The sequence below is a fragment of the Vulpes lagopus genome, chromosome 18 (assembly GCF_018345385.1).
Source record: "Vulpes lagopus strain Blue_001 chromosome 18, ASM1834538v1, whole genome shotgun sequence".
In the NCBI taxonomy this organism is placed as follows: domain Eukaryota; kingdom Metazoa; phylum Chordata; class Mammalia; order Carnivora; family Canidae; genus Vulpes; species Vulpes lagopus.
This window is the reverse complement of record NC_054841.1, coordinates 968605-992366: the sequence shown is the minus strand read 5'-3', so window position 1 is coordinate 992366 and position 23762 is coordinate 968605. Positions and strand designations below refer to the sequence as shown.

Here is a 23762-nt window from a genome sequence, read left to right as displayed (position 1 = left end):
GGGAACCTCGAGCCTCCTCGGAGCACCGCATCACGTCAGGTGCAGAGGCCTCGGGCAGTACCCTACCTCAACGTTCAGAAGCTCACATTTGGCTGCAAGGCCCACCTTGCCCAGAGGACTGCTAGTTTGGGGTTAAGTCAAAGGGATGGAGGTACCTTTTCTTATGGGAAGCGGGAGCGAGGAAAGGGCAGCACAGCAAGGACACAGGGCCAGATGGCAGCAAGGCCCAGGGCACACGGGCCTTGAGCAGAGGGAGGCCTCTGCCCGCCAGCAGCTGTGCAGGAAGGAGCAGCCAGCGTGAAAAGTGAGGCCCAGAACGGGGCAGTCCCTGCCCTTCACCAAGACAAAACTCTGTGGAGCAGACTTTAAGAGCATGCTCAAAATAAGCTGGCCTAAGGCACTTCCAGAAACCCCAGGAAGGCTGGGCACGTACAGGACACCCGTGTCTTTGACACTTGATATTTAAGTGGCTGCAGGTGAAAAACTTAACTCTAAGAACACTCACTGCAAGATGTCCCGGTCAGAGGCTAAGATCAGTAGCGCCGCCGGTCTAAGCAGGGTTTCCCCACTCATTCAGCAGAACTCCAAAGCAAGATTGTATTTAGGACATTCTCAATACATGTGATTAAACTGACCTATTATCCAAAAACGGTTTAATGGTAAACAGGCAATCTGTTTCAAAATCTCGGGATGGCTTTTCTTAAAAATCATGCTATTTCATAGTTACTTGTTACAGTAACTTTCATTATCCCCTACCTGTGCTTTGGGAAGTATATGACAAGTATAATCAGGTAAGTAAATTCTTATAGTACAATGTTCTGAAACTGATGGTCTCCACCAGCAAGTTGGACATGACCCTCTTCTATCAGGAAATGTTTAAAATGTGCCAATATTTGGCAAGTGCCTATCTGGTAAGTGCTGGAGACACAGCTGCAGTCGGTGCCCTTGCAAGCTAGACTTGTGTGAGCTCCTGCCAGAGACAGACCCCATGTGTGCTGCAATGTCCTCATAGTGACAGGAACACTAGTATTTTTGAGCAGAGCTAAAATTGAGGATTCGTCTGAATTCACGGTGTATCGTGCCGGGTATGAATTTACAGAAGGGCGAAGAGTAACCGCGTAACCAACCAGAAAGTGCTGTTCTAGGAGAGCGCTCGAGGTGGCTTCTGGAGCCCGAGGACTCCCCCAAGCACTGCAGGGGCGCGGGCAGCAAGGGCGAGGTGCCACGACAGCCGGGACCTGCTCGTGGGGAAGGGCAGGGGCGCCGGGCACCAGGCCCCGGTGGCTGCGGGAGGAGGCGCGCCTGCGGGGCGGGCCGGGCGGAGTCTGCGGAGCCCCGCGGAGCCCCAGCCCTCCCCGGCTGGCCGCCCAGTGGGGAGCGCAGCGGCCGCGCTCCTCGGCCACCTTCCCGCCGGGCGGAGGCTGCGGCGCCGCATCGCCGGCCACTGGGTGGCACTGGCGGGCCTGGGCGGGCGGCTCGGGCGGAGGCGGCGGCCCAGGTGAGGCTCGGCTCCGGCTCCGGCAGCCCCGGGCGGCCTGAGCCCTCAGAGCGCGGCGGAGGCTCTAAGCCCTTTGTGCTCTCGTCCGGCCCCGACTGGTACCAGTTTTCCTTAAAAATCCCCAGATGGAAGTTACCCTCGTCTCAGGCAGGCCCAGCGCCCGAGCGACTGGCTGGAAAAGCCAAAAACAGAACAGTGAGCTTCTGGCGGGAGGGCTGTTCAGGTAGGGGTGCGTTCCAGGGTGCAGGGGGGCCTCAAAGGTCCCAGCTGAGACCACACGTGACACCCCCCCACGGCTGACACCCAGCCCCTGCTTCCCACTGCCGGCAACCTCCGCGTGCCCCCCACTTCTGCCGGGTCCCCAGTGCATCGGGCGGCAAGCGCAGGGCACACCCCAGGGCTCTACCGCAGGAAGGGCAAGGCCAGGGCCCCGAGGGCCCCTGCAGGCCGCCGCGCCGTGCTCAGCTCAGGGTGACGCGTGCACAACCAGGTTTCCCACTCCAGCTGTCTGCCCGTCAAGCCTTCTGCTGTGAAAAGTCAAATTAACAGTAGCAAGAGAAAATCATTTTGCTTTTTGTGCCTGTTTGTTTTAAAGTGAATTTTTTTTGGAAGCACAATAAAGTACCAATTTGCTTTCGTATCAGGAAATATGTATCCCCAAATTAACACTCAAGAAAGCATAAGCTACATCCCTGATGCTCTTCAGCTAGACATCATCTTTGGAATGTCTTTATGTAGATCGCAGCCAAACCGTCACGGCGTGGCTCCACAAAGATGTTCTAGGCTTTTTTTTCTTACTGGTGTCCAATATTTGAGTGACTTACACCGTAACTTTCCACTTGTAAAAGACCAAGTATACACCTGGAAACAAGTTTCACACGTTTTATCTTGATATTAAACCCCAAACCTGATTCAGGTTGAATGGGTAATCTATAAAAAAGAACTGGTCAGATCATCCCTCAACATGAACCAAACAAAATGGGATCAAAGCCTTGTGTGTGTGTGTGTGTGTTGGGGGTGGGAAGGTGCCTCACTCTTCCTGACTACACGAGTGGAACTGGGTGAGCAGCCCACTGCTAGGGCAGGATGGGATCCTGGACCTGACACTCACTTGGGAGTGGAGCTGCTGCTTTCCTGAGATCCCTCAAACTAGTTAACAGGCACAACCAGTTTTAACAGAGTGAGCTTTTAACTAGTATCATTTGTACCTTAATTGTTTACTAGTTCACCCAACACAGCGGGGTAGGGGCACGTTAGGAGAGCCCACTGACCCTCCCGTCAGTCCCTTGTCCCAAAGGGCCCCATCCCACAGAAAACCCCAAGGCTGCTGGCCCTGTGCAGACCAGAGTTGGGGCTCTGCAGCAGTTACCTTTGCGTGCTTCTAGCTCAACTTCTCCAGGTTCTTGCCACTAGAGGAGGGCCCAGCCTTCACTTCAGCACTTCTTTGGTTTACAGAAGCAAAGAATATAGCTATTTGCACGGGGACGCATCACACACTTAGAATCAGGACTTGATGCAAATGCCCCTGAAACTCCTGTGCCGTATCGGAGGGCTCACAGCGGCATCGTTGAGGGAACCATGGACTCTAGAACACTGATGCCACTAAAGGGACGTCCCTGTAGCTTCCCACTTTAGGCACCAGTTGACCCACAGCTCCCCAAGGTCATACGAAGTTCAACGGAGGGCAGGTGGAGTGAAGCCAATCCTGCTGGAAAGTTCCAGTGGCTGCCGTACAACTAAGGAGGCAGCACTGGGTACTACTTGTAGCTTTAACTCCAATGTTCAAGTTCATGTACACGTGAAACCTTTCCTTGACCTCATTTTCTCAAGGTAGCTGTATCTTAAGCTTGTAAATAGTAAAAGTCTGAAATACCAAAAGAATACCACTGAGAACCAAGGGAATTCCAGACATTAGGGATAGCATAGAGTTGTCAAATTAAATCCCTTATCAGTCCAAGTTTTGGATTTTCCTCTAACTAGGGGGAGAACCTTGGTTCAGATATACCAGGTATGATTTGTCCCCAACCATTTTATTGCCAATGACAATTCTGGAATAGATGGATTAAAAATGGCTCACATAACTGATAAAACTCACGACTACCCACTCTCAAGGATTTACATTTCTACGATATATTCTTGAGCCCTAATATCCCCCAAATATTTATTATAAGGAAACTGGTTTCTGCTCAGGGCTTCTGAAGTGTGCCTCTGGAGCCCACACCACTAGTTATCCTCACGACAATCCGTGTTCTCCTTGCTCCATTTCACAAGCAGGTGGACCATCTGTGTGGTGTGCCCATGAACTTAATAGGGGAAATGTTTCTATCTGCGTCAGGTTGCTTTAACAAATCTGAGTCTTGGTGTACAGAGATGGTTATGGTTTTCCATTCTATTCTCAAAGCTAGATGAAACTGTAGAAATCACATATCCAGTCAAAATCTGTTCAGAATCCCAGTGTTTTTAGTCCCCTAATAAGCCATTTGGGGGTCCCAGATACCAGGAATTGTGCCTATGAATATTAGAATTCCACATCCAAATGCTAATCAATCAGGGACATTTTAGAAAAGTTTTCAGCCCTCTTCATGCTTTGACAACGGGAGGTTGACCCAATAGTGAAAAAGAACAGAAAAAAATAGTTATCAAAACAGGAATGTCATGATTTAAGGAAGCAGTGAAGCAGCAGTTACTTCTCTATGTGAAAAGGAACCATACAGAAATCCTCAGAAAGTTAAAAACTAGGGAGAATGATATGTGAACTTCATCACCTGGAGAACGCAAAGCATCTCTGCTGATCCTTCCGTGGGGAGAAGCACAAAGGCTGCCAAATCCCTGCCTGTTTGATGGGAGGTCCCCTCACACCCTGTTCACAGGACAGCTCTCCCTACCCACAACCCAGGGTCAGTAGCAGGGGCCTGGGGGTGGGGGTGGGGAATGGAATGGCCCAGGACACCTCCTGGGCAGTGGCACTCCCACTATGGGCTGAATAGGGATCTCCCCACAGACCTGATATGCACCAAAGTCAAAACGTGGGAACGGTTCCTCCTAACACCTGTCCCAACACCAGCTGTATCCCAAACCTAGCCCAACCCAGAGGAGCATGCGCTGCAGCCAGCCAGAAAGGCAGGAGGGGATCCTTGTGGCATGTAGGGTTCTGCTGCATGTGTGCGTGCTGCCTGACATCCCCGCTGTGAGGTGATGGTTCGGGGGAGAGGCAGAGACACAACTGCTACTCACCGAGGCTGAAGTCGGGTATTTTACCAGTGACCGGAAGATGACACTTCTGGGATAACAAAAAAGGATCAGAAGCAACTAGCTTAAAAATGTCCCTTATGCATGCTATAATTGTGGATATCCATCAGCTTTAATTCTGAGATGTACATGTGCTGAAAAGGACCATCAGACACTTCTCTGTCCCACCTGCAGCAGGTCAAGCTAGTGAGCTGATGTGCAGAAAAAGCAGCAGAGGTGAGGAGGAGCAAAAGCAAGCCTCCTTCTGGGCCTCCCTACCCTGAGTGCTCCCCTCGTCTTCCCCCACCCTCACCCTCCCAGTTCACACTGGGAGCACCCTGGGAGCCTCGAGGCAGCTTTCCAAGTCTGGATGGTAGGGATGGGAGCTGTACTGAAGCCAGCCACCCAGGGCTTCTGGGCTTCCTGACCCCGCTTCCTTTTATTATGTGCCTATGACCAACTCAGAGCTCCGGAGCACCATATTCCAAAGCGACTGCTCCCTGAGTGTTCACTGGTCCATGATGCTTACTTCCAGGTATGTGCATGACCTCCGTAAACGTGCTACTTCGTTTAAGATTTGAAATATGTTGTTAGCATGGAATTACCTCAAACCACCTAAGGTGTATCAGGGACTTATTTTAATACAGCAATCAATTAACCTGTGATTGAGCAGCTCACCCCTAACCTCCCCCACCCCTACCCACCTAGAACTGCCTTGCAATTTACTTAAGACTCCATTCCACAAGCCTCGGGACACTTACATTCTCAAAGTGAGCAGCTACACACTTTCCCAACCCCATCAGCTGTAGCATGGACCCGTGGGAGCATCCAGCTGCAGGAATAAGCAGCACACACTTATAGTCTGGGAATTTAAAACTACTTAATTTTTTGGTACTTTCGTAAAAGGTACAAACAACATAAAACACATATAAATTAAAACTGAATGAAAATAGGGATGCCTGGGCGCTGAGGCTCAACGGCTGAACGTCTGCCTCTGGCTCAGGTCGTGATCCCGCATGGGCTCGCTCCCGGGAGCCTGCTTCTCCCTCTGCCTCTCTCACGAATAAATATTAAAAGAAAAGAAAAGAAAATCTTAATAATAGAGTAAGATGTGCCCTATGGATCAATTTAAATTTTCAAAACTTAATTTAGGAGTGCTTGGCTGAGAAGCCAGAATGGAGAGAAAAGACCAGGGCCTCATGCAGCTATCGGAACCATCAGGGGTGGAGGTGGGGATGGTCTGATCCGACAGTACAGGCCTCCAGGAGAGAGAGTCAGGTCCTGGGTGCTGCTGGCACTCTCCCTTCAGTTGAGGGCACTGCTCCAAGGGCCAGAAGGTCACACTCACTTACCTTGGAGCATATGCAGCAGTGGTAAACAGCCTTTGGCACTTGAATGTGTGTGTGTGTGTGTGTGTGTGTGTGTGTGTAGTATTTGCGTCACACACGAAAAAAATTCCTGTTGGATCAAAAATAATTTAACTCCTGAAAATCACACTTGAGTATCAGGTGCAACAGTACCTGCAGAAGTGGATTCCCACGAGAGGAAGGTGAGCCCTCCCAGTGCAGAGAACAGACAAGGTGGACAGACTCCTAAGCCAGCAGGGCTGAGACAGGCCAGAGTCTGGGTGCCAGGAGCACACCTACCCAGCACAACCTCGCCGAAGACCAGAGATACTTACCGGAGCCCGACAGTGAAAATTAAAGAGATTAAACACATTAGGTGCCAGGTGAGACATTTAGCAATGAGGTTTGTACAGCGTTTTGAGGTGTGTATGGACAGGAAGGGCCGACAGACTGAGGAGGTTCACAGGGCTCGGGCATCTGCTTCCGTCTTTACAGCTGCAGCACTAACCATGGCTAAAGCTCCTGGTCCTGGACAGGCCCATGTGACAGCTGTCCAGAAAGACCAAGAGGGTTCCAGACACTACCCCTAGGTGATACATACATTTATACAACAGTGGTGGCCAGAGGGCAGCAGTCTGTTCTGGCTTTACTGCATTGTAATTGTGGTCGCTCGCCCAGGACGGCGTGCCTTCACTGGTTGCTTCCTTCGCGAGGACCTCGCTCCTCGTTGGGGCCATCGTCGCCCTCTTCACGGTGTTTTCTTTCTTGTCTGGAGCTGGTCTTTTGTGCAGAGAAGAGATTCTAATGCCTGCCTGGATAACCAGCAAAACCCTAATCATTAAGGAGGTCAGAGAGGAGCCTTTGCTCATCCTGTTTTGCAACAAAGGTCATGATATGCTCTACAGTTGGGGTCTTTCGAAGCCCCTCACCACCCTCACCGGGGGCTCTGCATCTGCTGAGCAGCAGGGCTGGGCTACACTAGCACATCTGAGCAATCTGAAGGTCCCCATGGAGGGACAGACACAAACGAGGACCTGGGTGATAGTGTACTGGGTGAACGCTGTGGACACTGGGAGACCAGAGGAAAGCGGTGTCCCACCTCCTCTGCCAGGTGCCTGGCATGGTCACCATGGTACTCTGCATAGCAGCAAGCACTGCTCTGGGGTTCCCCAAACTCACAATCACCGGTCTGAAAAACTGTACCACCTAAAGGCCAAACAAGTGTTGAAAAACATTGAGAGAATTCCCCCAAAGGCACTACTTATGCCTTGTTCATCACAGATATAATGAGGGCCACAATACACCCTGCTGACCTGAGCCACTCCTGGCGAGGGCTTCGAGGGTCCAGCAAGGGCCTGTGATTCCTAAGCACCCAGGACTCTTCTCGAATCACACACAGCACAGGAGAGAGACAATTCCGAGAGCTAGGTCTTGAAACAAGACACACCCACTTCCCACCTCCAACTGCTGGAGTCTAAATGCCACAGAGATTCCGACAAACCCCAGTTCTTCTCCCAAGACTGTCAGGTCCCGGATGGAAGGCTCAGTTCCCTCCTGCACCTGCATTACTGCGGCCATTGCTAATGACTCCCTCTGGGAGAGGGAGAATATATGCTTGTGTGTAACAGGGAAATCGTGAAGGCTGGAGGATGAGTCAGCTGATCCCACTGGCACTCCGCCTGTGCCTGATGTCCCCCACGCATCACAAACCCATCAACTGTGCCTGCCTGCAACACGCAGACACTTAACCATTTCAAATGGGTGGTCTCGATCAACTTACCTGAACACTACATTTCGGAAGAATGAGCTTTTCTGGCTTCGTCTTGGTCTTTTCTTTAGGTTTTGGTTTTTGTTCTTTACCTGAACTTAGAAATTTCATAGTAGCCGCAGCATGTTTTAGAATACAGTCATTGCTGCAGTAAACTGAGTCAGGCTGCGCCACGTGAGAGCACCCAGGGCCAATACATTTTGAGGCACCAGGAGCCTCCACAACCTGCAGAACAAAACATGTGGCTTCAAACAACGTACTTACCAATTTTAGCAGTTAGAGCACTTTGTAAAATTTCTATTTGTAGTGCTGAGCTTGCTAATTTTACGAGACGCTAACAGCATTTTTAATACACAAAGTATTATCTTTGTTTCTTGAAAAGTGCCTGACTCGATTCAACCTAAGGCAGGGCACCCACAGTAACTACACTTCACACCACCTGTGGCAGGCAGAACTGGATGGGGGCCCTAGGACTCTGCCCTGACACACATGCTCTGGGGCCTTTCCAACAAAATGGGGTTTCACACCCATTAAGGTTCCATTGAAGGGCAAATTGGAGTTCTGCAGATGTAACTAAGGTTCCAAATGAGACGATTCTGAGCAATCGAAAGGGTCTGGCTTCATCCAGAGAAAATGTCACAAGAGGGGCTGGGCCTTGTAGTAGAGAGAAGACTCCACTGCTGGTTTTGAAGAAGCAAGTGGCTCCTGTGAGGGGCCTCCATGAGGGTGAGGCTGCCAGATGGAATCCAGGAACACCCATTCAATGTGAATCTCAAACAGTGAGTGACTTTTAGCACTGCTGAGCCACAGACGTGGCACAGGGCACATTCACACACAAAAGCCACTGGAACCTTTCAGAGGTGGGTCCCTCCCCAACTGAGCCTCTGATGAGACCCCAGCCTACACTGGCAGAGGGGTCCCGTCTCTTAAGACCCCTGCAAAGGCCTGGCTAAGCCAGGCCCAGGCTTCTGACCATGGCAGCTGAGCTTAAATGCCTGCTGTATGAAGCTGCTAAAACTTGGTCACTTGTTATGCAGCCAGAGGGATCTATCAAGACCTAACCCTACTGCTTCTGTTAACAATTGCTAAAGTATTTTTTTTTTGATGGTCCCAAGACTAAAACACACATGAACGTGTCCCTCAAATGTACTTGAGCCAAATCTTATCTCTTCAATTAGATTTTCTGAGACTATTTTTTTTTTACATAGAATCCAAGCTTGACCAAGAATAGAATCTAAGCTTATCTACCCTCAAACATGAAAAACAAAAATGTGAAATTAAAGTAACTCTTCCCACTAATTTATGTCTCCGTGAATCTTTAATAACCAAATATGACACAGTTAATACCATTACTATTTATCATACAGTACGTCCTGACCTCTCCAGGCTGGCTATGTTTAGATGGTCCAGACCTCACAGCACATCCACCTTGAGGCTTCCAGAGCCCTCAAGCCTTCTGTATACCTAACACCTGCTGAAGGACAGGCCTCCAATTCAAGGTTATCTAGGGCCTCAGGAAGGGCTGGGGGAACATGCTTACAAGAGCCTGTAGCAGTGTCCCTCAGCATCAGAAGCTAATGACACACCAGAGATGTGACAAAGAACCACGGCCTCAAAGGGGACTAACACCCAGCTGGTGGGAGCACCAGAGTGCCTGAGGCTGTTCCAGAGGGTGACGCCAGCAGCCGCCATGCGAGGTGCCTCGGACACCAGGGATGAAGTGGTCTCACTGCCAACCCCTCTCACCAGCATGGCTCTTGGTTTTTCACAGTGAGGCAGGTACAAGACTACCAGCCCTCTCAGAATGGTGAGGTCAGGTGAAATAGGTGCATGTTTACTTCAGGAACTCAAAATAATTTTGTTGATACGTGTATGTGAAAACTGAGATTCCAAAAAGAATATTTAAGGAAAAACTAACTTTAAAAGATGAGTTCGTTTTAGGAAAATATTAGCTTGATACTAACAGTCTATGTGGCTGCTAAGATTTAAATAAAGAAAGGTCCCTTGTGGTGTCCCAAGGAGCACAGAACACAGGAGGCCCACGAAACCACATGCAGAGGATCACCTGCACCCAGAGCCCAGCCTGCAGCAAACATAATGCCACCTGCAGCGAAAAACTTAAACTGTTCCAAAAAAAGGAAACTCTTCAAGTCTTGACTTTTCTGTTGATGGGAGTCTGAGACCTACAAGGTCACCCTCTATCAGTGACCTCTCAGACAAGTACTTACAGGCTGGAATATCTTGAGCTTTTTCTTGCCACTTGGGTTTGCAGCCTTCTCAATTCTACCCTTTATTCCTTGGTCTTCGCTAGACTTCTGCTCTACTGTTCCTATACTTGTGCAGTCTGTGCCATCTGTGTCTGCCGGCCCGCACTTGGCCTCCTGCTGCTCTGTGCTTTCTGAGTTCGTCTCGTCCTGCACCTGCAGAATGGTGCAGTTTGGGCAGATGTAATCTTCGCCATTCCTTTCCAGGAGTCTTCCCCGGGCCTCAGAGATGCCCACACAATCGCCGTGAAACCATTCTTCACATCGGTCACAACAAATCATAAACCTAAAATGGTAAAAATACTGGCATTAGGAATGAAAATACGATAAACACTCAATTTTAGGCGTATTAAAAAGCTGTATTGATCTTAACACCCTATTATGAAATAAAGCAAAACAGAGAAAGAGAACAGATAAGGAATATCCATATGCCCTTCTCTTGACTTTATCAGCAAACAATTATGTGTCCGGTTTTTTTGAGAAGCATTTGGAGTGAGCTGCAGGCTTCACGGCATTCTAGCCTAGAGATCTGCACACCTCCATCCCACTGAACACCCCAGGTGGTAGCTCCCCAATACCACCCAGCATCCAGTCAGACAGGCTCTAGGTGCAGTCCAATCACAGCCTGCCCACACGTGCTCCTGTCGGCTTAGGGTGGTGCTGTGCAAGAGACACTCAGGACAACAGGAGAGCCCTAGCCTGTGCTGCCTCCTGTGCCGCCCCCCCCCCCCCACTGCTGCAGTGGGAAGCCCCGTGTGGCTACAGGAAGTCCCTACTCTTCCATGACTTTTTTTTAATCAACACCTCATTCATCCTTTCCAAGTGAACAAGTTACTCATGCAGCCCAGCTCTGGAATGCATTTCCTCAAAATGGACAAAAATCTCCCTCACTGTCCTCATGCCTTGGATATCTCTGGAAGCTGGGGACCATCAGCACCACCCCACCCCCATTCTGTGGCCTACCTATTGTTATGCGGCTGGCGACATATGCAGTATAGAGCATTGGGCTCATAGGCCTCACACTCAGGCTTCTGCCTGCCTACATCCCCGGGGTCTCCGCCTTCAATTCCCTGAGCGGCCTTCCCTTCCAGCTCCCTGTCTCCGCCATCTTTCTCAGCCTGGGACACCGTGCCCTGCTCAGCCTTGGGCTCCTGCTTGCAGGGCAGCACGCTCTCTGTGGCGTCACCCGCCTCCACATCCACAGTCTGCGTGGGATCCTGCTCCCGGCGCTTCTTCCTCAGGCGGCTCTGGAGGCTCTTGGGTCTGTCGGCCGCCTCTTGTTCCCGCTGTCTTCGCAGGCGGTTCTGAAGTTCTTTCAAAGTCAACCCATCACTGTCACTGTCAGAGGTGTCATCCTCGTCCTCACCTCCTTTGGCCTTTACAGAGACAGCTGGTTGATCTTTATCACCCGTGGGGCCAGACGTGGGCCCACCCTTCCCCTCAGAAGTGCTCTCCACACTCCCTTCAGATGCTGTCTCCACATCTGTGACGGGACAAGATGCTGGTTCACTGGAATCCTCAAGGGAGACAGCTGCATTCTTCCTTCCTCTCCGTCGGACTGTTGTAAGAAATTCTTCCACTCGCTCAGTCCGCTTTGGCTGCCTCCCACTGCGTCGCAAGGACAGACTCTGTTGCTGCTGCTGGGGCTGCTGCTCCAGAGAGTCTAATTCAGCATCCCCAGCGCCCTCTCGCTTAGCAATGGTGGTTCTTCGAAAGCCCCAAGTTTTCCTGAATTCTTTGCTGGTGGGTTTGATGGCCTTGGGTACTTCGTCATTGCTTGGGTCACCTTTCTCATCCATATCTAATGGTGAAACGGAACCAAACCACAAGCAATGTTAATGAGGCGACCTTTTTTTTTGCCAATATAACAAATTTCTGAGCTCCAAGTACACACAGCTTTTAATTCACACAAAGGAGGGAGCACAGACACTGATGAAACAATTTTCTACCTAGATAAAGTGAAGGTATCCATTCAAACGAGTTATCTTGATCAAGGGTCCTAAAAGGTAGTATGGGAGAAGATCTGAGGAGACTCTGGACTGAAGTCTCAACAGACACATCTAACATTCAGTACACAACTGCCGCTAGCAACTCAAACCCATCCCTCCAGCACTAGCTGCTCAGTACAGGGTTCCACCACACAAGCAGCGGGGAAGCCTTCCAACAATGAACAGCACAAGCAGTGCAAGGGAGTGAGCAGAGCTGGTGAGCTCAGCAACCCTTGTGCTCGTTCCCACCACCCTGGGCACAGCAGATGGATGAACTGCCAGGCTGTCTTGAGGCCTAGTGTGCAACAGGACTGGACTCTGGAGCCCTGAGCTGCTATGTAAGTGGTCCAACCATCCTGCTAGAGAGAAGGGTACCCCGCCCCCGCCAGCCCTGCTGTGAGGCAAGGGCTGAGTAGCCCCCATGGACATCTTGTGGGGATAAGGGCCACCCTGCTAAGCCTTGCCCAGCTAAGCCCTGCCCAGATCCCTGAGCCCCCACTCCGGGGGTAGCTGTTATGCAGTAAGAGGTAAGTTGGCTACTTTTGAAAATAATGACAGGGAGCTGTTAAGTGTACTTATTTTTTCTCACTTTCTGATAGACTATTAAAGTATCATGCTTATGATGAACTCAGTTCCTGTTTCAAATGAGAAAATCTGAAAAAGATCATATATACCTTGAAAATTTTTTCCAAACTTCAATCCAGGCTTCAATCGCATTGAAACGCTAATGCTGACTCAGCCTTTATGCCATTTTCCATCACAGGGGAAGGACTGTGATAGGATATGAAAACCTTCAAGATATAAAATACAAAACCACATGCAAACAGATTTGTTTCTTTACTTTCCACGAAGTTCTGTTCCTTCCCACTTTCCTGCTAGCTCTACAGAACCCTCACCCTAGAACATGGCCAGCTTGCTCCTGGGCCACACAGAAGCTTATGAGAGCAATTGTGGTATCAGCATGTGTGCCACCAAGGACCATACCACATTTCTGGTCAGCTGAAGCTTTCTGCAGGAAGAACTCTCCTGAACAAAACACACTTATTACCAAAGTGAGTATATGATGCCGGGTACTTGTACCAATAAAATGCCAACGGAAAAATAAAACAGTGTCCTGAGTCAAATTCTCAGCACGTGGCTGAACATTTGTCTAAACATCTTATGGCTAAAGTTTAGAGTATTTCAAATAAATATGAATGTTACACTGGTTCTTCATATAAAATGCCACTTCACAAACAGGAACACATTTTCAAACCTATTAAGTGAAAACTGTGCTGCTGTTAGCACTGGTGCTGCATTACCTGCCCAAACACCAAAAGCTCGGTTGGGCAACTTCTCCGGAGGTCCAAACACCTGACAGATAAGATCGCTTGGTCCACGAACACAGCTGTTGTCCGTCACTGCTCACAGGTAACAACAAAGATCATCTCAAGACCGTTCCTGTAGAGTAAGCTCCTAAGGAAAAAAAAGGGGGGGGAAATCATTTATAGATATAACTGTAACTAAAACCACATTAAAAAAAAAGCCTCAAACTTTCCAAGTAATTTTTTGAGTATACGTTATCACATGACCCACTCAGGGAGTCAAAAGAAAAAAAAAAAAGAAAAAAAGAGAGAGAGAAGAAAAGGAGAGAACATTGTCCCCTTCCCTAAGGGCTTGTGCAGAAGGCAAGGCACTGGACCGCACTCTACCAGAAGGCAGCTAGGCCCGGCCACTGCGCAGCAGCGGGGAGAAAGCTGTTGCTAACCATGCAGAGGCCTCAGCAGTACCCTGGTTTCCAAACCAGTCACTGGTTATCAGCTGCTTTTCAATTAGGACCCTACTTCTGATAAGGGCCCAGCTTGATAAAACCAAACACAGAGAGAAACACAAATAAAACATGAAAAGACTGAACAAAATCCACGAACAGAAGTATTTAAAAATTCTTAATACTGGAGACACACCATCATTTTAAAGCTCAAGAAAGACTAGACTAATAATTACTTAACGTCGATGTGCTACATCTCATCTACATGAATTTAAAGAACAGTTCTCCTAGATTATTCTCTTGCAGAACGCCATTCCTACTTGAAACACACACCAAACAAGCCTCTGTTCCAGTTTAAGTCCTCATCGTGAATCTTTTCACACATTTCACACTCCAGTCACCAGTGCCCCCTCCCAAGACGAGCTCTGAACCTCCACTGCCCCACAGCTCACCTGCCTGCCCGGTGGGGACTACTTTGTAGGGTCTCCTTAGCGACCCCAGAACAAATACAACATTATGATGATTCTCCTCTTAAAGAGACAGCGCCCACTCCACTCTGATTAGCAATCCACCATCACAGCCATCAAATCTCTCACATATGGCAAACGCATCTCAAATTGAGGCCTGGACAGTTCAGACACCTTTACTTCTCAAAAGAAACTAGAAATAAACTTTACTTTTAATATTTTGCAACACCGAGCATTTATAAAGGCAAAGAAATTAAAATGTACTTAAGGAATGCAAATTTAAATACACTTTAATCTGAAAAAGAAACATGTTCCTGGATTTGAGTTCTGAATAATCAATTAAAAAAGGAAAATAGGGATCCCTGGGTGGCTCAGCGGTTTAACAATTGCCTTCAGCCCAGGGTGTGATCCTGGAGTCCCGGATCGAGTCCCACATCAGGCTCCCTGCATGGGGCCTGCTTCTCCCTCTGTCTGTGTCTCTGCCTCTCTCTCTCTCTCATGAATAAATAAATAAAATCTTAAAAAATAAAAATAAAAAAGGAAAATATAGTTATTTCTGTGAATGGGATGACATGCAGTACATTCAAAATACAACCAATCATTTTAGATAACGGATTCATTTACCTTGTCTTTTTCTTTGCAAAAATGATGTTTTGATAATTTCAACACAGAAATTCTAATAAAAATTTCGGCACATGAAACAAAAGTGTGTATATCAAGACAAAAGAACAAAAAAAAATCATGTCTAATCCCTAACACCACTTGAATGTAGTATGTGGTTCTACACCACACAGTGCACGGCAGGAAGGATACAGCCAAACCTGTAATCATATCATGTATGTAATAAGCACTTTCCCCAGGAAGGCAGAGGAAGGTGGGCATCCCTGAAACTGGGAAAATGAGAACAATCTACAAGCGATGAATGCACTGAAATAACGTAAAATTTATCTTTCTTCATTTCTAAGTGCAGTATTTCTTCTCAGCCGCAAAGTGCTCCATTTCCCACTAACCAGAAGTTGCACGAACACTGTGGAAGTTCACATGTGAAGATGCACCAGAGCCTCCCAACTGCTCTGCTCACGGCATGAACAAATGGCCACGGAGCAATTTAGGAACAGGCAGCTAGTTCTTCAAACACTCTGCTCTCGGGGGCCCCTTTACAGTCTTAGAAACAGAGGGCTCCAAAAGGCTTCTGTTTATGTGGAATATATCAATATTTCCAAAATTAAATTTGAGAACATCTTCAGGTAATTGTGGATGCTCTTTGACCTCATGATGAAATTTGACAAGGACTAGTTTCCTAAGGACAGCTGCACCGTGGAGCCCGAGACCTCTGAAACCATGCTTTCCTACAGGGAAGTCACGGATCTGTCAGGCACACACTCGGAACCCATCACTGTACCCGCGTTATGTTGGTCACGTGGAAAACCCTGCTTTACTGACTTACGCAGACTCCACGTGTCAGCACACTTCATCACAACACAGAAGACACACAGTTGTTTTGTTTTGTTTTGTTTTGTTTTTTTGACACACAGTTGTTAATGCGGCACCCACCTCCTGAAGTCTAATTCCTGGTAAGCCATCAAGCTCGTGATGGCAGATACAAGCTCTACAAAATCGTAATTCTTACTTAAAAGCTCAAATTTTATCATTAGCAACAAATATCGTCAGTTGCTTTCCTTGGGACTCACGTGCATTCCTCTCTGAGAAAATGCCTGCCAGATACTGGGTCTGAAAACTGGAACCTTGGGGCACCCGGGTGGCTCAGCGGTTTAGCGCTGCCTTCAGCCCAGGGCGTGATCCTGGAGACCCGGGATGGAGTCTCACATCGGGCTCCCCGAGGGGAGCCTGCGTCTCCCTCTCCCTGTGTCTCTGCTTCTGTGTCTCTCATGAATGAATAGATAAAATCTTAAAAAAAAAAAGAAAACTAGAGCCCGTCCATTCTTTACTGCACGACGGGGGGGGGGGGGGGGGGTCCATGAAAGGGTGGCCAGTCTGGCACAGGGCTCCCCCTGGCAAGCCACCCTGCTTTGGGGTACAGAAGTGCTTTAGAGGTACTTGCCATTTCATTATAGGGAATTTAAAGGGATGGGGCGGGACCCTGGAGTGGTGAGGTTCACCTGAATGAACAGGCTCTGCTGCCTCTTCAAGGACATTAGGGGTGGAGGGTGGAAACAGCACATCTTAGGTGACCTACTGATGCTCAGCCGCAGACTGCACACCATACTGTGATATGCCACTGTCCAGACTGGCTTCTGTATGCCAGTGCAGATGTCCATTCAGTGAGAAGGCTGACGGTGCCACTGTCACCATGCAGAGCTGTGATACCCCCAGGAATCCAGGAAACACACTGTGAGAACTTCATTACACTATTAGTTAAGTACACCTTGGATATGTGCAAAGCAACAATACTTCTCTGCACTTTGGACTCAAAGGGGCCAAGCATTCCTTCCACAGAATTCTGAAACCACTAAATTCTCCCTTTGGATTCTCCAACTTCAAAATGTTAAGCTGCCAGATGTGGTTTCTTAAAAACAGAACCCAAAATACCCTCCCAAAATGTAATACATTACTTAAAAATCAAAACTCAAAACCAGCAGTCCGTATCAGTGATGCAGGACTGTAGACCGTTATAAATCTGAGGGTGCAGCTTCCAGGACACATGCACACGGGAGTGATGGCAAGGTACCCGCTGAAAGACCTCTGCTTCTCTATAAACTTCAGAGCAACTTCTCTAAGATGCTAGGCTGCGTGACCACATGAAGCTCCTATTTCCACAGCAAGACAATTAGAACACAGCTAGGGCCCCCAGCAGGGAGCCAAACACTTTTTCCAAACCTCATTACCCCTCCCGCCATTTCCAAAAAGAAAAATTTTAATCTTGAAATAATTTTAACCTGCCACCAGAAATTACACACGTTACAACAAAGCCTCATTATTTCTGATGAAATTCGGACAAACCAAAGTTTTCATTTTGTACTTAGGCACAGTTGTGACCCTGTGCCTCACAACTAATCCTTCCTTGTGGATAAAAGGTTGAGAGGATGGGAAATTCTTCAAACGACTAAAAAAGAAAATTTCCCCCTAACTGAAGACTCTTCTGCAATCCAGTCATTACTAGAACCACCCCCAACGAGCCCCAGCCGCAGTTACAAACGACGCAGCAGCCCCCAAAGCACCCAAGCTGTCCAACTGTTAGCAGCGGCCACGGCCAGCATGGAGATGGTGGCTTCGAGAGCAACTCTGCCTCTCCTCACAGACCCCAAAGGTCTGCAGCAGCAAACACCCCCTCACCCTGTGTTCTGGCCATGGAGAGAAGACAGGTTTGGGCCCACGAAGTAAACTAAGAAATCCAATTTTTGTTTATTTGAACATCTACACAGAACCGGACTTGATTAATTCAAAGTTTTGCTTCTACCAAAAAGCACTGTTATTATTAAAATTCTTCTGATCAAGTTAAGGTGTCCCCAACACAGTTAAGTTTCTCAAGAGATCAACAGAAAATCTAAAAACAACCCTGTTTAAAATTTCTTAAATTTTAAGAAAATTGGAAGCTCTGCTTTTACATGTATATGGAGACAAAAAGCATAAGCTGCTACTTGAAAGCCTCTTGGGGACTGATGCCCCAGCCAGGCCCTGGTGTCAAGCTGGGCCTGCAGCTCAGCATGGGTGAGCAAGGGGCACTGAGTTCTCTCTACTCAGTTTCTGTTGCAGAACACAGGCATGACCTTGGTGGGCAACTCTACATAAGCGTCAAGAGCCCAAACAGCTGCGTTACATCTACCAAAGTGATGGAGAAGGAAATGAGGCTTTCACTGTTCTGTTTCATGCTGCGGAGGGGCTTCGGCCATGGTCTGCATTTTGTGCCCCCAGCTCCCAAAATTCACGTTGAAACCTAGTCCCACGGTGACATTACTAGGAGATGGGGCCTCTGGGAGGTGCTCAGGTCATAAAGTTGGAGCCCTCATGAATGGAATTTATGCCATTAAAAAAAAAGAGCCCCCAGAGAGCTGCCCTGCCCCCTGCAACCCTGAAGACACCTCACCAGGGCCTGACCATACCAGCACCCTGATCGTGCGCCTCCAGAGCTGGAAGAAAGAAATCAGCCCCCCAGTCTGTGATCTTTTGTTAAAGCAGCCCAAGCAAACTGCTCCCTTCGTATTTATGAACAAAAACACAGTCTCAAACACTGCAAGGGACTGTAGGAATCCTACATCGTAGGGGACTGGTACTCCCAAGATAAGGCCACCATCTGGCTCTCAGCGATCCTTTGATTTGTACAGGGTCTTGCACTCATTAAAAGAATCTGCCACATGGGGCAAGCTTGGCTACTCCTAAAAGCCCAAGAATGACCCTGGAATGGGTTCCCAGATGGGAGTGTCCTCCCCTCCTTCCCCAACAGAGGACAGTGTGACATTTCAGTGCCAGTCATCCCTGCTAAGCACTTTGGGAGCTGTTTCCCCTCGAGGTGGGTTTCTAGGTCCTGTAGCTATTAAGAACCCTGGACCTTCCAGGGAGGACCCCCCTGCCCAACTGGCCACCCTATTGTTTTTATATCCACAGTGGTCTGTTTGGGTCCCAATTGTGTATGTGGGTGGCTGGCTGGCACTCCCTTCTGGCACCAAGAGGGGGCATCACTTCAGGACCCTGCACCCTGTTGTGGTTTCCTGGGTTCACAACACAAGACTGGATCATTCCATAGCCAATATAGGCCACTCTCACCCCCATTTTTACTGCAACAGGAATTAAGGATCTAGTGAAAATACAGGCACAATGAAAGGGCATCCTACAATCCATGCAAAGGGCCACTTACACACTAAGACTGTAGTCAGGCCCATATGGCCTAAGGCCAAAAGAGGTCGTAGGGTCCTCCCACCCAGCCAGCACCCTGGCCACGCAATGGGCCTCTCGCTTCCTTTCAGGTGGTCTACTTGGAGGAAGAGGTGTGCACTGGAACACCAAGTCTTTGCAAAAAGCAAACACATGGCTGAGCCAATAGAAAAAACTCAGAGACATTGTCTATCCTCCTAAGAGTAACCCATTACCCCAGGTGTTAAAGCTTACAGAGTCAACTATCTTGTAAAGTTTTCATTTCTTAACAGCAGAGGCATTTCTAATCATAATTAGAGTAGACGTTCTCAATGTATGGCCCACAGGCCTTTCAGAAGGTCAAGTCAAATTATCTGCACAAACACAAAAGACAGCGTATGCCTCTCTCGCTGGCCACTCATAGTACACCGTAGAGCTTTCCAGAAGCTAAGTGACAGCAATGTTACCATAGTCTGTGTGCAGATGTGAGAATTCAGATGTTGTCAGTTAAGCCAGAAGTCAAAGAGATTTATTAAAAATAATAATAAAACAATGCTACCTCTATCACTGCTTTTGTCTTAGAAGACAGTTTCTACACCACGTTATTCATGTTAACATGCATGGTTTTATTACTTAAAAATGAACAAATAAATTGAGATACCTCCACTTTCATGCCAAGCACCGTAAACAAGAAGACAGAATGATATCAACAAAAGCTCTGCAATGCTCCCAGTAACCGCAGGTGACCAAGAGGCTCTTGAGTGCCCAGGTAACTTTACAGGATAGGGCAAAAGCAGTGCTGCTCCCCCCCCCCCCCCCGAAGATCAAGCGGCGGCAGTGCTGCTGTAGTGCCAGACAGACTCCTCCACACCTTGCCCCTGCCCTTCCTCAACCACAGTTTCAAGCAACTACAGAGAAGATGCTTATTTCCAATTACGAAACGGTAGGCTCACACAGTGACTACCACCTGAACTCAAAGACAACGTGGTCTGGAGAAGATAGAGAGGGCCTGTCTCCCAAGCACCTGCTTCATGAGTGGTGCTGTCAGGACCACAAGTCACAGTATTTCACCTGACAGTGAAGCCTACACATGTGAGGAGGGCGGAGGAAGGCTCTCTTACTACTAAGGACCCCCATGCTGTGGAAAGACTGTATAAACCACAATCTGACAAACCCAGAGTCCACAACTAGTGTCCAATAGCCCTGTTGTCTCCACGGGGTGCTGGGGCATCTGGCTGGGAGTCCCAGTCCTGCCCACGGCAGCCCCCAGGGGCCCTCGCCCCCAGGTATAAGTGGGGTAGTTTGGCTAAGCAGATTGAGGTTGGGAGGCTCAAGGGGCAGCACAGCAGTTGATGACGAGAACACAGGCTTTCCATCAGGATGTTCCTGGCTTCAACCCCAGCTGCAAACCTAACAGGCAGACAGGCTGAACAAGTGTGCTTCCTCACGGGCTGTGGACAACTGTGAGCTCCCAGCTTCCTAAAAGGCTATGTGAGACTACACCGTGTCAAGTGTCAGCGCTCACACACAGCAAACATGCAGTAAGCGATCAATGTCATCTGTTAAAATGACAATGTCCGTGTTGGTGTGCATTTGGGGAAACAGGCCTTCTTAAGAGAGTAATATTTGGCAAATATTTACCAAGATCCCCTTATGCACTTGGCACGGGGCCAGAGCAGGTGCATTTGTAAGGGTGCTCCCAGCCACACTTTAAAAAACAAAAACAAAAACAAAGGGACACAAACCAATGTCCATCATCCAGACACTGGTTTGAGGAGGTGGAGGGGGAATTAAGGATATCCACAAAATGGAATTCTTTAAGACTGCAATTAAAGGATGAACCACAGAGCCACTGCCACGGAAGCAGTCCTACACATGAGTGAAGAGCACAGGTCACAAGTCAGCCCTGCACAGGGACCACACTCCCTAAATACGTCCTGCCACACACACCCACCCATGTTCACGAACAGGGGAGGAGCCGTGACGTGAGCTTCTGAATGGGACCATTTCTGGAGTGTCTGCTTTGTTTTTCTCATATTGTTTCAGTTTTCTGTATACATGTTTGTAACCTAACAAAGAATAAAGCTGTCTCCTCACTGGGGAGAAAAACCTCACAAACTTTCTTATAGAAGTGTATTAAATACCACTTAAAACTCTGTATACCAGCATATGAAAAGCAAAACCACAGCATCTGAGTTTGATACCCAGAGAGATACATCTGCTTTACAAATAGCACACCAGATAACCTACCGATTAAGCATATTTTATAGCCATGACTACAAACATTTTTATTAAAAAACACACAATTACCTCTCCAATTTCACATAACAACTTACCCTAAAAATTACTCCTCAAATAATGAGGTCTGAGCAAGTGAAACTCTTTTCCAGTAGTGTGAGCACCTAGACCAAGTGAGCTCAAGTCAGACCATGTTTTGATCCCTCTTCTATCAACTGTAAACCACAGAGCCTTTGTAATGGAATTAGCACTCATCATTCGATACTAACCACAAAGAGAGGAATGTTAAACATCCACTGTTAAGAAACCCCACTGCCCAAGAAAGAAACACAAGGGAGAAACTCCATTTAGGAAAAAAGCCTTCTTACTTAATGCGCTTCCTGAGTCTGCCAGGCACAGTAATCAGGCCTCTAGGAGAGACACTGTCCCACTGTAGGGACCCAAGGACAACAGTCATCTGGCCTAACCTGTAAACACATCCAATCTTTGCTCTCTTAAGCCATTTCCATTTCCATTTACAAGATAAATGGAAATCCCCCAGTATCACTAGACAAGTGTGTAAAGGTAAAATCTATCACGTCAACAGAACTTACAACAACCAGAACCCGGAACACTTGCAAACATATACCAAAGCAGAAAATAAACCAGTCTCTGAGCTGCTCTGGAATGGACTCCTTGTGAGTTAAGACACCTGATGGGAGGAGGACTTACAGCGTCAACAGCAGGACCTGAAAATGCCACTCTGCCAACTGAAAATGGGAGCCCAAGTCCCCACTCCAACCGCTCACCCGCAGCAAGGCCCACCTGAAGCACTGAGTGGGGCCACCTCCAAGCCCCAGGACACATTTCCTCAACAAGCCACTGTGATGCTCACACATGTGCACAGCTATGAGCTTCATTGTTTTGACAGAAATCAGTTACTGTGGGTACCAGCGGACAGGAAGGAGCAGGAGGGAGCAGCCAATTACACTTTTTTTGGTGCCCTTTCTCCCTATCAGTACAGAACTAACTTTGCTTGGAACAACCTGAATTTAATCAAATACTAACAAGGGACAGCTCTTGGTGGAAAATGAGAAGATCTACGTTATTCCCAAACTTGTTGTTAAAAGTGTGCAAGAACGCAGTCATGCTAGAAACCAGGGTGCCTAGAACATGCATTTGGCAGGAAGTTTCACAACAGAGCCTGGGGCAGGCCTTCCCAGGGGACACTTCTGAGATACCTTTGCTGTATTTAAAACAGAAATACTGTGGGGTAGTCCTGGAGACGTACACGCATCCCCACCAATCCCAGGTGAAGGAGCTGGGACGTCCCCACAAGTCCCCACTGCACTTGTCTCTGGGACCAGGAAGGCCTTCCAGATTGCTGTCACAGCCAGGGTGGTTAGCACACAGGAGGCAATAAATATTTGCAGGGTAAACGGAGGAATCATTCTGAAGGTCACAGATCTTAACTGCTTACGATGCATGGCTAAAGCACCTTCCTCGGAGGCGTATTTCAGCAGAGCCCGTGTGGCTCTGGAGAAGCTGTGGGACGTGTGTCTGGGGTGGGCCAGGCAGCCCACTTAGAAATAAGCTCTGAGCTCCTGGGCAAGTTCCCTGCCTATGCTTCAGTTTCCTGGAGGTTACAAGCAGCACAAAAAGCCCGAGTACCTCAGGCTCAGATCTCATTCCTCCAGCGCGCGAGATACCGGATACTTGTATCTGCGGCCAAGGGATGAATTAAACAGAATCTTCAACTTTGCTCACATGCTGTTGTGACCCATGGCCCCACCTGTGAGCTCATTTATTGAGGTGCCGGATTCAAAGCAAAAAAAAAAAAAAAAAAAAACACCAGCCCGGCCCTGAGCAGCTCCGGTCCCACAGGCACAGACCTGCAGGTCCCCGGGCCGCCTGAGTGCGTCGCACCCGCGGGGGAACGGGAGCAGTCGGGTCTCCACTGGCACCAGTCGACTGCTCGCAGTGGGCCCTGCACCGAGGCCCTGGCCGCCCCTCCTCGGGGCTGACGTGAGGCGGCTCTGCCCATCGGGCCCTCCAGGACCTGGAGCACAAGGAAGAACTGGGGCGGCCCGCGGACCGCGACGGGCGGAGGCGGGTCCCGGGCAAGGACGCACCGAGGGCACGAGGGGCACCGCGCGTCGCCCTCGGGAGCTCAAGCGGCCCCTCCTGCTGTCGGGGTGACCCGGGGACACAGGTGCGGCCAGCGCACGTCAAAACGACAAACCGAACACTCAAAGTCCGTGTTTCCCAGGGCTTCCCCGAAAGCCCTCCCTGCCTCCTAAGCAGCGGCTGCAGCGCCCCCGCAGGACCCCGCGGGGCTCGCCGGCCTGCACCCGCCGGCTCAGCGCCACCAGTCTCCGGCACCGCCACTCGGCGCCGGGACTCCGGGAGGCCGCGCTCCGGCCGCTCGGG

At 48.9% G+C, this 23762-nt stretch overlaps 1 protein-coding gene across 5 annotated transcripts in view; it reads right to left on the bottom strand.

The window, feature by feature from the left end:
* Window positions 1–23762, bottom strand: part of DIDO1 (death inducer-obliterator 1) — a 48486-nt gene that overhangs the window by 19004 nt on the left and 5720 nt on the right. For 3 of the 5 annotated variants that reach the window (XM_041733389.1, XM_041733392.1, XM_041733388.1), the window contains exons 2-7: window positions 13394–13547; window positions 12767–12883; window positions 11068–11905; window positions 10069–10390; window positions 7853–8065; window positions 6674–6884 (exon numbers count right to left, since the gene is read on the bottom strand). In XM_041733389.1, the coding sequence (XP_041589323.1) occupies window positions 6674–6884; window positions 7853–8065; window positions 10069–10390; window positions 11068–11905; window positions 12767–12809 (1627 nt within the window). In that variant the 5' untranslated portion in view covers window positions 12810–12883; window positions 13394–13547. The remainder of the gene's footprint in view (window positions 1–6673; window positions 6885–7852; window positions 8066–10068; window positions 10391–11067; window positions 11906–12766; window positions 12884–13393; window positions 13548–23762) is intronic. The other 2 variants (XM_041733390.1, XM_041733391.1) reach the window with 2 other exon arrangements.